A 13,206-nucleotide genomic window follows, 5' to 3' on the forward strand; every position below is an offset into this window, starting at 1 on the left:
TCTTTAATAAAACTTTTCTGGTTTAATATTTACTCTATAGTATTACCTTGTAAAAATTATAAAACATCTATTATTATCTATATCTAAGTCTCAAAATCAAAAAGAAATACTGTCTCTCTTTGTAATGCCCAACTTTAGAATTTTCTAACCTGTCGGGGTAAAATTCACAAGTTTAATTTTCACAACATGAGCAGTAAAAGAAATTAGCTGAGGTCATTAGTTTTGGAGATGGAGAGACCTTATGTCTATTCTTAGCTTAAAAATGGGAAGTGTGTGAAAACAACTTTTTGTCCAACCCTAAAAAGGAATTTTTTTGGACATTTATTGGTTTTATTTAGTATTTTTGTGTCTTTTCTGCTGGTCGATAGCCTTTAGGTTGGCCGACCAGTAGTCCCCCACAGTATATATAGCTTTGCCTCATCATTCACCATGGTGTAACCACTTCTTGACCATATCCGATACCATATGCTGCTGTTGATGCTTCTGCCGAGCGGGCGCTACACCACATTGCTTCATCATCATCTCCCAACAAGACAGAACCTCAGCGTTTTATCATCTTGCCACATCTCGAGATAGCAGCTCACTCTCTACTACAAGCCACATCATGGAATAGCAGCCCTCTCTGCTACATTTTGTACATCAGCATTTACATCAATGTTTACATCAGCATATCATCAGCGCTTATATCAGCACACGGCAGCCCACTCTCTGCTTATCTTCACCATTGACGCCCTTCAAGTACGCAGCACCCTTGTCTCACTAGAGCTTGCACCACTCGGACAGCAGCCCTCTCTGCTTCTCAGCACCCTTCAGATACGCAGCACCCTTGTCACCAGAGCCTGCACCTTTCAGGTACGCAACACCCTTGTCACCAGAGCCTGCACCTTCCGGTCTTGTAGCACCCTTGTCATTAGAGCTTGCACCACTACACCACTTGGAATGAAGCCCTCTCTACTCTTCATCTACCACCTCAAGTACCACAGCACCCTTGTCACCAGAGCCTGCATCACCTCATCTTCCGCTGCCACTACCACCTCGGAGTGCCTCTGCATCCACCTTCGACACCAACCACCTCTCTCAAAGTGCTTTGCCTCACATCGACACGAGCCTTCGTCTCATTGATCGTGCCTCAGCTCCGACATCATCTCTGCTTCTGCACTAGTCTTTTTATTCAGAGTCACCTCACATCAGAGGAGGGATCTTGTACATATGTTCACCCACCATTATATATAGACTCACTCACATATTTCATGCTATGTTGTTTTGTTGTAATCTGTCGTACATCTGGTCCTTTCGTCCTTTTTCCCTCACATGGTATCAGAGCTATTGTGAGTAAAGGGATCATCTACATGCACTCTTGAGGACCAACTCTTCTCACCAGAAGTTGATTCTCCAAACTCTGATCTAGACCACATAGGGAATGGGACTTCTTACTCAGTGGCGGAGAGTTCTGTTTAAGATCTTACTTTGGGAGACAATCAACCCATCTACATCACCTCACCTTTACCACCTTTGCCACCATCATGATCGCCCTCTATGACTTTATTAGTTTTTGTTTCAAGAGGGGGATACATTCCTTCTACCAATGTGTTAGTCTGGGACCCTGGCATCCATCTTATTCTCTCATCTTCTCTCATGGTTCCCTTTTTGGCTTGAGAGGAGGTGTGTGAAAACAGCTTTTTGTCCAGCCCTGAAAAGGGAATTTTCTTGACATTTATTGGTTTTATTTAGTATTTTTGTGTCTTTTCTTCTGGCCGACCAGCACCCCCTAGTATATATAGCTTTGCCTCATCATTTACCATGGTGTACCACTTCTTGACTATATTCGGTACCATCTGATGTTGCTGCTTCTATCGGGCTCTACACCACATTGCTTCATCATCATCTCTTGACAGGACATAACCTTTGTTTTATCATCAACATATTATCAGCGTTTTACCACAGCTTATAGGACAGCAGCCCTCTCTGCTACATAGAGCACTTCACCTTTTTTTCTTAGCTCTCACCATCGGGACAGCATCCCACTCTCTGCTACATCACACCATCGGGATGGCAGCCCACTCTACTTATCTTCACCATTGACACCCTTCCAATACGCAGCACCCTTGTCAACAGAGCTTGCACCACTCGGGACGGCAACCCTCTCTGCTTCTCAGCACCCTTCAGGTACACAGCACTGTTGTCACCATAGCCTACACCCTTTAGATCTTGCACCACCCTTGTCATCAAAGCTTGCACCAGTACACCACTTGCGATGACAGCCCTCTCTGCTCTTCATCTACCACATGAGGTTCCATAGCACCCTTGTCACACCAGAGCCTACATCACCTCATCTTCCATTGCCACTACCACCTCGGAGTGCCTCTGCATCCACCGACACGAGCCTTCAACACTGACCACCTCTCGGAGTGCTTTGCCTCACATCGACGCGATCCTTCATCACCAACCGTGCTTCAGCTCCGACCTCATCTCTCTGCTTCAAGTCTTTCTACTCAAAGTCACCTCACATCAAAGGGCTCTTGTACATATGTTCACTCACCATTATATATAGATTCACTCACATATTTTATGTTGTGTTGTTTTGCTCTTATCTATCATACATGTGGTGCTTTCGTCCTTTTTCCCTCACATGGTATCAGAGCTATCGTGAGCAAAGGGATTGAAGGCCTTGAGAGCACACAGCATAGATCGTCTACCCGCACTCTTGGAGGACCAATTCTTCTCGCCAAAAGTTGATTCTCCAAACTCTGATCTAGACCACATAAGGAATGGGACTTCTTACTCAGTGGAGAGTCCTGTTCAAGATCTTACTTTGGGAGACGATCAACCCATCTACATCACCTCACCTTCACCACCTTTGCCATCACGATCGCCCTCTCTAACAATTTTTGTTTCCAAAGGGGGATACATTCCTTCTGCCAGTGTGTCAATGTGGGACTCTGGCATCCATCTTCTTCTCTCATGGTTCCCTTTTTGGCCTGAGAGAGGAGGTGTGTGAAAACAGCTTTTTGTCCAGCCCTAAAAAGGAAATTTTCTTGACATTTATTAGTTTTATTTAGTATTTTGTGTCTTTTCTGTTGGTCGAAAGCCTTTAGGCTGGCCAACCAGCAATCCCCCACAGTATATATAGCTTTGCCTCATCATTCACCATGGTGTACCACTTCTTAACCATATGTGGTACCATCAACTGCTGTTGCTACTTTTGTCGGGCTCTACACCACATTGCTTCATCATCATCTCCTGACAAGACAGAACCTTAGCGTTTTATTATCTCGCCACATCTCGGGACAGCAGCCCACTCTCTGCTACAGGCCACATCGTGGAATAGCAGCCCTCTCTACTACATTCAGTACATCATCGTTTACATCAATGTTTACATCAGCATATCATTGGCGTTTACATCAACATATCATCAACGCTCACATTAGCGTTTACATTAGCATATCATCAGTGCTTACTATCAGCACATCATGAGCATTTACATCAGCGCTTACATTACTGCTACATCACACCATCGGGACGGCAGCCCACTCTTTACTTATCTTTACCATTGACACCCTTCAGGTATGCAGCACCCTTGTCACAAGAGCTTGCACCACTCGGGATGGTAGCCCTCCCTACTTCTCAGCACCCTTCAGGTACGCAACACCCTTGTCACCAAAGCCTGCACCCTTTAGGTACGCAGCACCCTTGTCACCAGAGCCTACACCCTTCAGATCTTGCAGCACCCTTGTCATCAGAGTTTGCACCACTACACCACTTGGGACGGCAGCCCTCTCTGCTCTTCATCTACCACCTCAGGTACTGCAACACCCTTGTCACACCAAAGCCGCATCACCTCATCTTCCGTTGCCACTACCACCTAGAAGTGCCTCTGCATCCACCAACATGAACCTTCATACTGACCACCTCTCAGAGTGCTTTACCTCACATCGAGCGAAACTTCGTGACCGACCGTGCTTCAGCTCCGACATCATCTCTATTTCTGCACTGGTCTTTCTACTCAGAGTCACCTCACATCAGAGGGCTCTTGTACATATGTTCACTCACCATTATATATAGACTCACTCACATATTTCATGCTGTGTTGTTTTGCTCTCTGATCTCTCGTACATTTGGTCCTTTTGTCTTGTTGCCCTCACAAATAAACGTGATGAATATTAATAGCCTTTTCCTAAGTAGCATCCTCTAGTGGTAAGTGTTTCCCCTTTACCAAAATCTCTCAAAGTAGTCTATTCAAAAGAGGCTTCTCTCAAAATTCTAATATCTATTCTAGCTCTAATTCAATTTCTCCTTACTTAGGGATGATGATATGAAACCATCTAATATATGGGAGATGCCGGCCAATACCTCTTAATAAGATGAAAGACGTTATGGATCCAAGATGAGGAGATAGAAGTAGCTCATAGGCTTGATCACGAATCTTCCTTGTAATCACACATGGACCATAATATCTAGAAGAGAGCTTCTATAATTTTTTTAAGAATAGGGAGCTCTTCTTTTTTACTTAGAGAAACACCATGTCTCTTTTTTAATAGCCTCTCGGATCCCTTTAGATTTGTATAATTCTTTTGTTGATATCTTTAGCGGCCTTGAGATCTTGGCGAATTAGCTTAACAATCCATTTTATCCAGCATGTGCTTTGTGGCCTCAACACAGAGGATCTGACGACGAAGTCAAAGGTGTAATGCATTCTTTTCCATACAAGGCCTTTGAAGGGAGACATTCCCAAGCTTCTATGACAAGAGACATTCCCAAGCTTCTATGACAAGAGGCATTATAAGAAAATTCTACCAAATGTAAAAATTTAAACCATTTCTTAGGTTCCTGACTATAGAAAGCTCTAAGCATTTCTTAGGTTCTTGACTGTAGTAAGCTCTAAGCATAGCAATAACCCGATTTACGTACTCATATCCAAGTGAGTGCCCACCATGGCCTCAAATAAAATAGTCTAAAACTAAGAAGTGAACTTATTGTCCTTGTCATTAATGATGCAGTGAGGCAATCCATAAAGTCTTACTATTTCTCTTACAAAAATATGGACAATTTCAACTACCGCTATAAAGGTCTTCTTAACTGTAACAAATGGTCTACCTTAGTTAATGTGTCACCATGATGGAATCTCGATCTGTCTATGTGTCTCTAGATGATAGGCTATATACTCATATCTAAGTGAGTGCATATCCAAGTGAGTGCCCACCATAGCCTCAAATAAAGTAGTCTAAAACTAAGAAGTGAACTTATTGTCCTTATCATTAATGATGCAGTGAGGCAATCCATGAAGTCTTACTATTTCTCTTACAAAAATATGGGCAATTTCAACTACCGCTATAAAGGTCTTCTTAATTGTAACAAATGGTCTACCTTAGTTAATATGTCACCATGATGGAATCTTGATCTATCTATGTGTCTCTAGATGATAGGCTATACTCATATCTAAGTGAGTGCTCATGACCTCAAATAAAGTAGTCCAAAACAGAGAAGTAAACTTCTTGTCCATGTCACTGATGATACAATAAGACAATCCATGAAGTCCTACTATTCTTGATGATGCAATGAGGCAATCCATAAAGTCTTACTATTTCTGATAATGCACTGAGGTAATCCATAAAGCCTTACAAAGATATGGTTGATGTCAACCCGCTATAAAGATCTTCTTAATTGATATCAAATGGGCTACCGGTTAATCTATCCACCATAACTAAGGTAGCAAATGGACTACCTTAGCTAATCTATCCACCATAGCCATGATAGAGTCAAATCCACTTGCATAGTCCAGAGCCTAGTGATGAAGTCTATAGCAAATGGTCTATCTTAATCTATCCACCATAACCATTATGGAATCATATTCACTTTGCACAGTTGTCATCAAGAGCACAGTGATGAAGTCCATACAGATACATTCCCACTTCATCTATGGAATCTTTAAGGAGTGAAGCTTCGCTAGAAGCTTAATTCTTTATACTTTGATCTCCTCATAAGAGAGACATTGCTTCACATAAATTTAATACATCCCTTTTTACACTCGACTAAAAGAAACTACTTTAACAGAAGCATAGGTTTTTGTATAACCTAGGTGTCTTTGCATAACTTGGGTATCCTACTAACGGCATTGCTTTACATAATTCAATACTTCCCTTTTTAAACCTCACCAAAAGAAACTACTTTTAAGTCAAGCATAGGTCTTTACATAACCCGGATGTCTTATTAAAGGATGCTTTAGTGAGTAAACAAGTATAGCTATGTGCAGTATGACCCTAGGTATGTCAAGGTTAGCACAAAATAGCAAAGCCAAAAAATAAAAAAGTAACCATTTCATTGTCGATCTTATACCACACTAAGCACCTACACAATTGCATGTAAGATTGCATATGCATGTGTGACTAGCTATGATGAATTTTATAACAGTTGAGCACATGCATGTGCATTTATACGAGTTAAAGGGTAGAAGTCAGCATTTCAATTAAAAAATTGGCTCTGCAAATACTAATCCAGATAATTTACATTGAAACCTGTCAAGGACCTTGCGCAGAAGCTCAACTTCAACTGGATGGTGAGCTCTAAATTTGTAGAGAAAAGAACACCTATCCAACTGTGAGGCCTTCCACAACGTTTCATCAATCAAAAATGTCCATGCTCCGAGCTGTCACGCTGGCTCTTGTTTCCAACCGTAAGACACATCCTTTACAAAGCAAGCACTACAGAAAGTGTTGCTTTTAATAAGTGCTGTACAGAGGGCCATCTCAAAGTCAATGCTGCAATACAAAAAAGGGTGTACAAATTCCATTAAAACAGGAAAAGAGTGAACCTTGGTTATTCTAAATGTAAGACCCCTTCAAGGAAGCCCCTCAGTTAGTCCATTATATGTACAAATGGCGACATACTCATCACAGGCTGAACTACATAAACATACCTCGCCCAAACCCTGAAAAAGAGGGCATGCTCAAGAAATAAGGTCATGGGCGGTTGCAAATGTGGTGTTCAAGAGAAGAGCGAGTCCATAGAGGGAACAGACCATTGCAAGCCTCTGCCAGATGCTTTGCATTATACTGCCAATGCCAAGAATCCACTGAAAACAATCAGTTTCCAGGAATCATCGTGGTAGCACAGAGACTTATTGTTGCAGTGCCTCATAACGAAGACTGTTAGGCAGATAGACCAATCATGGCAACCTTCATTGCTTCTTATGTGTTGTCAGAGTCAGAGGCTGCATGATTGGTTCCCCTGTATAAGACCTCTCTGATCCGACTAAAAATCACATTAACAGGAATGCAAGTCACCAAAGGGGGATCCGAAACCTTTGGAGCAGCAGGTTCCATGCTTTTGTTGCTATGTTGGACAGCTATAGATGACAGCATTCTCGTTTTCTGAGGAAATGAGCCCAGCTTCTTCAGAAGCTTCCTTCTTTCCACAGACGAACAGATAAGAGGACTGCTCTTTCTCATCACCCTGTTTTGATGACTAAAAAGCCCTCGCTGTTGCTGTCTATCTGAAGCTTCTTGTGCATGGTCCGGGGAGACAATAATGCTGCAAGATCGAGGGACACGCTGCATCGCGGTCCGTCGTGCAGTCCTCCACACCGGCTGCAAAGGAGGTTTCTTTGCTACATTTCCACTTGAATAGCTCCTGCTTGCACCATTTCCACCATCACCATACCTTCTCTCAATTCTTTCTACTAGCACTGGGTGCCCCACAATAGCCTTTCCATTCAGCTTGCTCATTAGGGACACAAGGGGTACATGCTCACCTTGAAAAGTAGCTGTAACCTGAGCATCTACTGGAACATCAACCCAAGTGGACTCATGGACTTCTGTAACATCAAGCGACCTCATATTTCCTGCATCAAAGCTATCTTCTGCACCAACATTAGCTTTATATGCAAGTTGCATGGATTCAAAAGCATCCCCCAGGAACTCTTCCTCGCCCTCAGAACTTGAGTCGACTTCAAATGTCTGCCTCAGCCCTCTCATGGGTCTGCTGATGACTTTGCCATCACCTGGTGCAACTTGTGCCTCTTCTTGCATCTCTTCAAACTCATCAACCAAACCATTAGTGAGTGCACTGACAGGGGTTGACACCCATCGGTTCCTACAGCGGACACGCACCCTACGCCTTCCTTTGGCTTGCCACTTGGAAACAGCCTGCCCAAGTGCCATATTGTTGCATTCACTGGATGGACTACCTCTGTTTGCAAAGCCATAAATGCCAGTCTCTTCATTAAGTCTTTCATTCATACTCCCTCCTGTACCAACGAAGCCATGTGTCATTAGTGCACTCTTTAGCTCGTTTGCTCCACATGGATCATAGAAGTACTGAAAACCTGCAAAATGCAAAAGTACATGATTTCTTTTTGTATGACAGCAAGACCTCTCGTCTTCCAAACAAAAGAATCAATGAATCGAGACTTTTCACAGGAGCGCACACTTCATGCCTTGCCCAGCTACCCACATGCTGCACAGACTCTGCAAACCTATCCAAGCACCTAGTCACACACCTACTACCCCCATGCCGACATGCACCTGGTGGTAAGCGGTGCCATGTCAAGCCAGAAGCAATCCTGACTGATTGAACATTGTTAACCTCTTCAAAAGTAACCAGAGACGTGTACCTGCTGTATCACATCTGCCTCCTTAAACGGGAAGACAGCCACATGTGCCAATCTAGCCTACCCTGTTGTGTGTGACCACCCTTAAAATGTTAAAGCACTTCATCCCCAAGCAGCCCAGAAAGTGGAAGAGGGTTGGGGATATCCTTCATTGGTTAAGGAGTTTCCAGTTCCACGTTTACAGATTGCATTCCCAAACTCCGTTATGCCAGCAGCAGGTCCTCATTCTAAGAACCACAACCATGCATGTCCACACACAGCCTAGCTAGCCATTGCCGATAATAAATTCTGTTCCACTTCAGTGCATAGATATGTGGGGTTTATGAACTAGGACAAAAAGAAAAATTGCCCTTGACTAATGTCTGATACAATGTTCAGAGGTGTTTCACATTCATTGCTCTTACCCTCAATAGCAGGCTTTTGCTTCAAATGGCCGCTGGCATCACGAACTCCCACAGCTTTAGGAGAACAGAGGGAGGACCCTGCAATCAAGACCGCCTCTTCATTACATTCATCAAGGCATACATAACTACGTATTAACATAAATATTTAAATGCACACCATGTGTATGTGTATGTGTTCGCACATGCGTACATGCTTGTCTCAAAAATGGAAATGCTGATTTGACTATTTAATGCTAAGAATTCCGACCTGGGATCGGCTGAAACGAGTCAGCTTCATCTTCCCCTGTCACGCGCCTTCCTTTATCTTCTTCTTCGGCCACAGCTGAGAGGCACTGCCTAGATGACTTGATAGGAGCTTTCATAGTGTCAGCATTCATATTAATTCTAGAAAAAAGCAAAGAGCCTTCGCCATCATATGTGCTTCTCTTACCAAAAATTGAATTGTCCTCTAGCCTGTTAGGATAGAGAGAGTAGACGGGTAAAACATTGCTTGGAATAACACTCTCAAATGGATACTCCGGTATACAAGTTGCTCTGCTGCTGGCAATCTGCCCTCTCAACCCAAATTCATTTACCAACTTTTCAGAAAGCACCTCCCTGTGGCTAAAGTTTGGCCACATGTGAAAGCTTGGCGATGAACCAGACAAATTCTCAGCCATCGAGAGTGAGCTTGCCTTCTCAAAACCAGTATCATTCACACTGGTAACAGAACCTGCATAAGCTGATCCTCGGAAAAAAGAGGACCTCGATGCAGGCCCTCCTTGAAGAAGTGAGTCGACAAATGCTGACCCTGTTAGAGGAGCCACCTCCATTTGAGAGCCAGCATACAGATATGGCCGCCCATCACAGCAGTTTGATTTCATATGATCAGAGAAGCTTGAACACGCTTTGTCCATGACCATAGAAGAATCAAGCATTTCGTGCCTGGACCTAGATTTAACCTGAGAAGCCTGCCAACCTTCTACCCCACTCCCACCTGTTAGAGACTTCAGCTCAGATGGCCCCTGACAAGGATAGCCAAGTATATCTGCTGTCTTTTCCTGCTTAGGCTGGAGAAGGACAAAGCCATTTCTGCTGGCAGCTGGAATGAAAGGTGGAACCAGAACTTTTGAGACTAAGTCGCCAGCACCATCTGCAAGTTTCACACTGCTTTCCAGGACCCGAGTCAAAGGCCTTCGGCGGTCTCGCCTTTTGTAAGCACTCTCATCTTCAATGGGACCTGTGTGAGAAGATCTTTTCCTCTTTGAGACAGCAGCTGCTGTGCATGAAGTCTTAGTGTTGATTGGCGCCAAACATGTAGTCGTGCTTTTGGTGATACAGCTTGCCAACTTGTTTTCATCTTCTGCCAAAGATGCACGTGAAACATGCTCATAGGCAGCAGCACTCCAACTTGCCTTTCTTTCTTTGGATGAGGCTATCCTCAGGCCAAAATCTTGCAGACCTCTCATACGAGGGATTGTTTCCGCAATATCATCTTCCCACTCTGCATCCAGAAACTTTCTGTCCCCTTGCAAGCTGAACAAGCTGTCCAAGCTTGCCTGACCTGCATCAGCAGACGACTCTGGATCCATAAAATCACTTTGAAAGTCAGATTGCTGAGCAATTCCATCCATGTCACCATCCAAAACCATGTCATCCTCAGGAAAGTCAGACAGTTCTTTGTAATTCGGATCCAAAGAAAGACTTCTTCCTAGGAATTGATTCTGCTCGGCATGTTTCCTCTCCAACTCCAATGCATGAAGAATTGCATCTTCTCTACGAGCATACTTTTCCCTCTTTTTGGTAGGTACACTTGCTAGCGATTTGGCTCTTTCGATGCATTCGTCAAAATCCCCACAGCGGAAAGCTTTCACCCGCCTGGACTTCTCGATATTGTACCAGTCCCTGCATGCACATCAATGCACCAGCATATCAGCGTCTACATAGTACAAGTATATGCATGTGACCATGATGCAATCAGCATATAAACAGAGTGCAAACTATATGCATGTAACCATAATGCGTGCAACATACATGCATATAGCGATTAACATATATCCAGAAAACTGAAAATGCATGTAGCCATAATGCATACGGCATATAGTATGCATCATGATTAACGGCGTATAGTGTGGCCATAATGCATACAACATTGTTAACCCCATTTTAGGGTTAACAAACATACATGCACAGCCATATGCAGGTGTGACCATAAAGCAATCAATGTATATGCATAAAACTATTTGCATGTACATTCATGCAATCAACATGTAACGATAATGCCATAAACATACATGCCTCTCACCATAATGCAATCAACATACAACAATATGCATGTAGCAAAAATGCGATCAATAAATCAACAAATATTCCATATCATGCTTGAACAGAACTGCCCTACAAAATACAAAAGCCACAACGGCGATGCGCACATGAAATCGGACAGGAAAATGGGTAATCAAAATTTGCTCAAGCCCGTAATAACCTAGCCATAAGATGGATCAGAATACAGACAATACAGGATCAAAATGCACAGGAGGGATAAAATGGAAACAACATGTAAAGAAAGTAGAAAGAAGATATGATGTAAGCATGCAAACAACCTGTGTGAAGATATGAAAACACATACAATCAAAGGGATGAAGAAAGCAATGCAAAGAAAAAAATGCAATAGGGACTTACACGCTGCCATCCTCTCTGCCCAGAAGCTTGACTGGGGTGCCTGTTCTGGGGGACAAGAGGTGGGACCCAGGCAGCTCTTCTGGTCCCAGGATGCGGCCAGGCCACCATGAGCCGTTCCTTCTTCTGACCCAAACCAGCGCGCCCACTGAACTGTCAATGTAAGGGTTCGTTTCGCTCGATCCGTCCATTCTCTCTGAAGCCGACTAATACAACGGCTTTCTCACACAGAAAACCAGAGACATGGCCCCCTTTCACCCTGTAAAATGATCTCTAAACCCCTTACCTTCCCTGTACCCCTTGCACTTTCTCCTCTTCCGATGCGAAACCCTAAGGCCTGCAGAAACCTTGTGCCCGCTCTGTTGCATCCAATTGTGCAGCTTTGTCATTCTAGGGTTTCCATGCCCTGCAGAGTACACCCACTCATGTCTGTTCGAGGAGGCGAGCACTGATTGCTCCTGCTTAACGGCCTGCCTTTGGGCCGGCGAAGGAGGGTTAAAAAGCAGCGGAGCCAAGCTCTGTGCGGAAACGACCATGAAAGGGAGCCCAACTAGGGCACAAAACAGGGTTTTTAGTGCAGAATTAGGGAGTTAGGGCAAATCAGAGCGGGTAAGGACAAAAAAATGAGCAGATTTGGGGCAAACGCAGAGGTCACGTGGGAAAGTACGGGAGGGAGGGCTTCAACAGAACCCAATACGACGAGAAGAGAGGTGGCGATGGGCGATGGTGCTAAGAACTCAAAGCGGCACTAGATCTCCTGAAAAATCAACCTCTTCTGCAGAGAGTGCAAGAGAGAGAATGTGGCATCGGGTAAGAGAGAGAATGTGCCATTGGAGGAGCCTGGAGGAGACGACTTGCCTAGTGAGAGAACATTTGACCCCACCTCCAGGTTTGGTTACCATTAACTCTACCCTGGTCATTATTTGAATTTGATACAAGGTTTCTTTTTTCTAAGGTAAATTTTTTTGAATTATTAGTGATGATCTCCTTTTACCATAAGCGTGGGTTCACAAACATCCAAGTGAAAACACAAGCAATCCACATAATGGCAAATTGTTGAGGAAGACACAAGCAAGTATTCTCAAAAAGCTTCTAGAGGCTAGACACAAGGCAAAAGGCTTCCCTTTTCTCGAAGGTATAAGTGTTTTGATGCCTTCTTTTGTTTTGATTTCGAGTCAGGCTCAACTAGGCCGTTAAACTCAAAAGGCCAAACACGTTTGTCTCACTAGTGTTTTGATGCATGTGTAGTATGGATAGGTTGTCGAAAGCCTCAAGCATGTCAAAACTTCTACTTGAAAGGTTGTGAACGACATCTAAGAATCTTTACATACATAACCCTAGCACATGAAAAGGGAGATCTTAGGGATGTCCCCCATATAACCCTAGAAGATTCATACTCTCCTTGATTGTCGATTAGCACTTACTAATTGTCACATATCACGAAACTCCGAAGTTAACTCTTAAATCATATGGCCATGTACCACTATCTCCAATCTATCTTTAACTACCTTGTTGGCATTCAACCCACAACTTGAGTTT

At 43.6% G+C, this 13,206-nt stretch overlaps 1 protein-coding gene across 2 annotated transcripts; it reads right to left on the bottom strand.

Annotated features, from left to right (window-relative positions):
- Positions 1-6,430: 6,430 nt before the first annotated feature.
- LOC147634326 (uncharacterized) lies at positions 6,431-12,750 on the bottom strand. 2 transcript variants are annotated; one of them, XR_015267001.1, is made up of 5 exons: positions 11,671-12,750; positions 9,257-10,893; positions 9,010-9,087; positions 6,914-8,320; positions 6,431-6,755 (listed from the first exon to the last, which is right to left on the bottom strand). XR_015267001.1 is itself a non-coding variant. In XM_086805477.1 (4 exons), the coding sequence occupies exons 1-4, from the start codon at positions 11,856-11,858 to the stop codon at positions 7,185-7,187; spliced, it is 3,039 nt and encodes a 1,012-aa protein (XP_086661603.1). In that variant the 5' UTR covers positions 11,859-12,750; the 3' UTR covers positions 6,431-7,184. The 2 variants fall into 2 exon arrangements, 1 of the variants encoding a protein (XP_086661603.1); XM_086805477.1 differs by having other exon boundaries at positions 6,431-8,320.
- Positions 12,751-13,206: the final 456 nt, after the last annotated feature.

This window comes from Cibotium barometz, chromosome 11 (genome assembly GCF_041138505.1).
Source record: "Cibotium barometz isolate CiBa-2024 chromosome 11, ASM4113850v1, whole genome shotgun sequence".
Taxonomy (NCBI): Eukaryota; Viridiplantae; Streptophyta; class Polypodiopsida; order Cyatheales; family Cibotiaceae; genus Cibotium; species Cibotium barometz.

Coding starts and splice junctions, on each gene's coding strand:
- LOC147634326 (XM_086805477.1), bottom strand. CDS start 11,858: ATGGACGGATCGAGCGAAACGAACCCTTACATTGACAGTTCAGTGGGC. Junction 10,894..11,670: donor GGCAGAGAGGATGGCAGCGT/GTAAGTCCCTAT, acceptor ATGTGCATGCAG/GGACTGGTACAATATCGAGA. Junction 9,088..9,256: donor CTCGTTTCAGCCGATCCCAG/GTCGGAATTCTT, acceptor TCTTGATTGCAG/GGTCCTCCCTCTGTTCTCCT.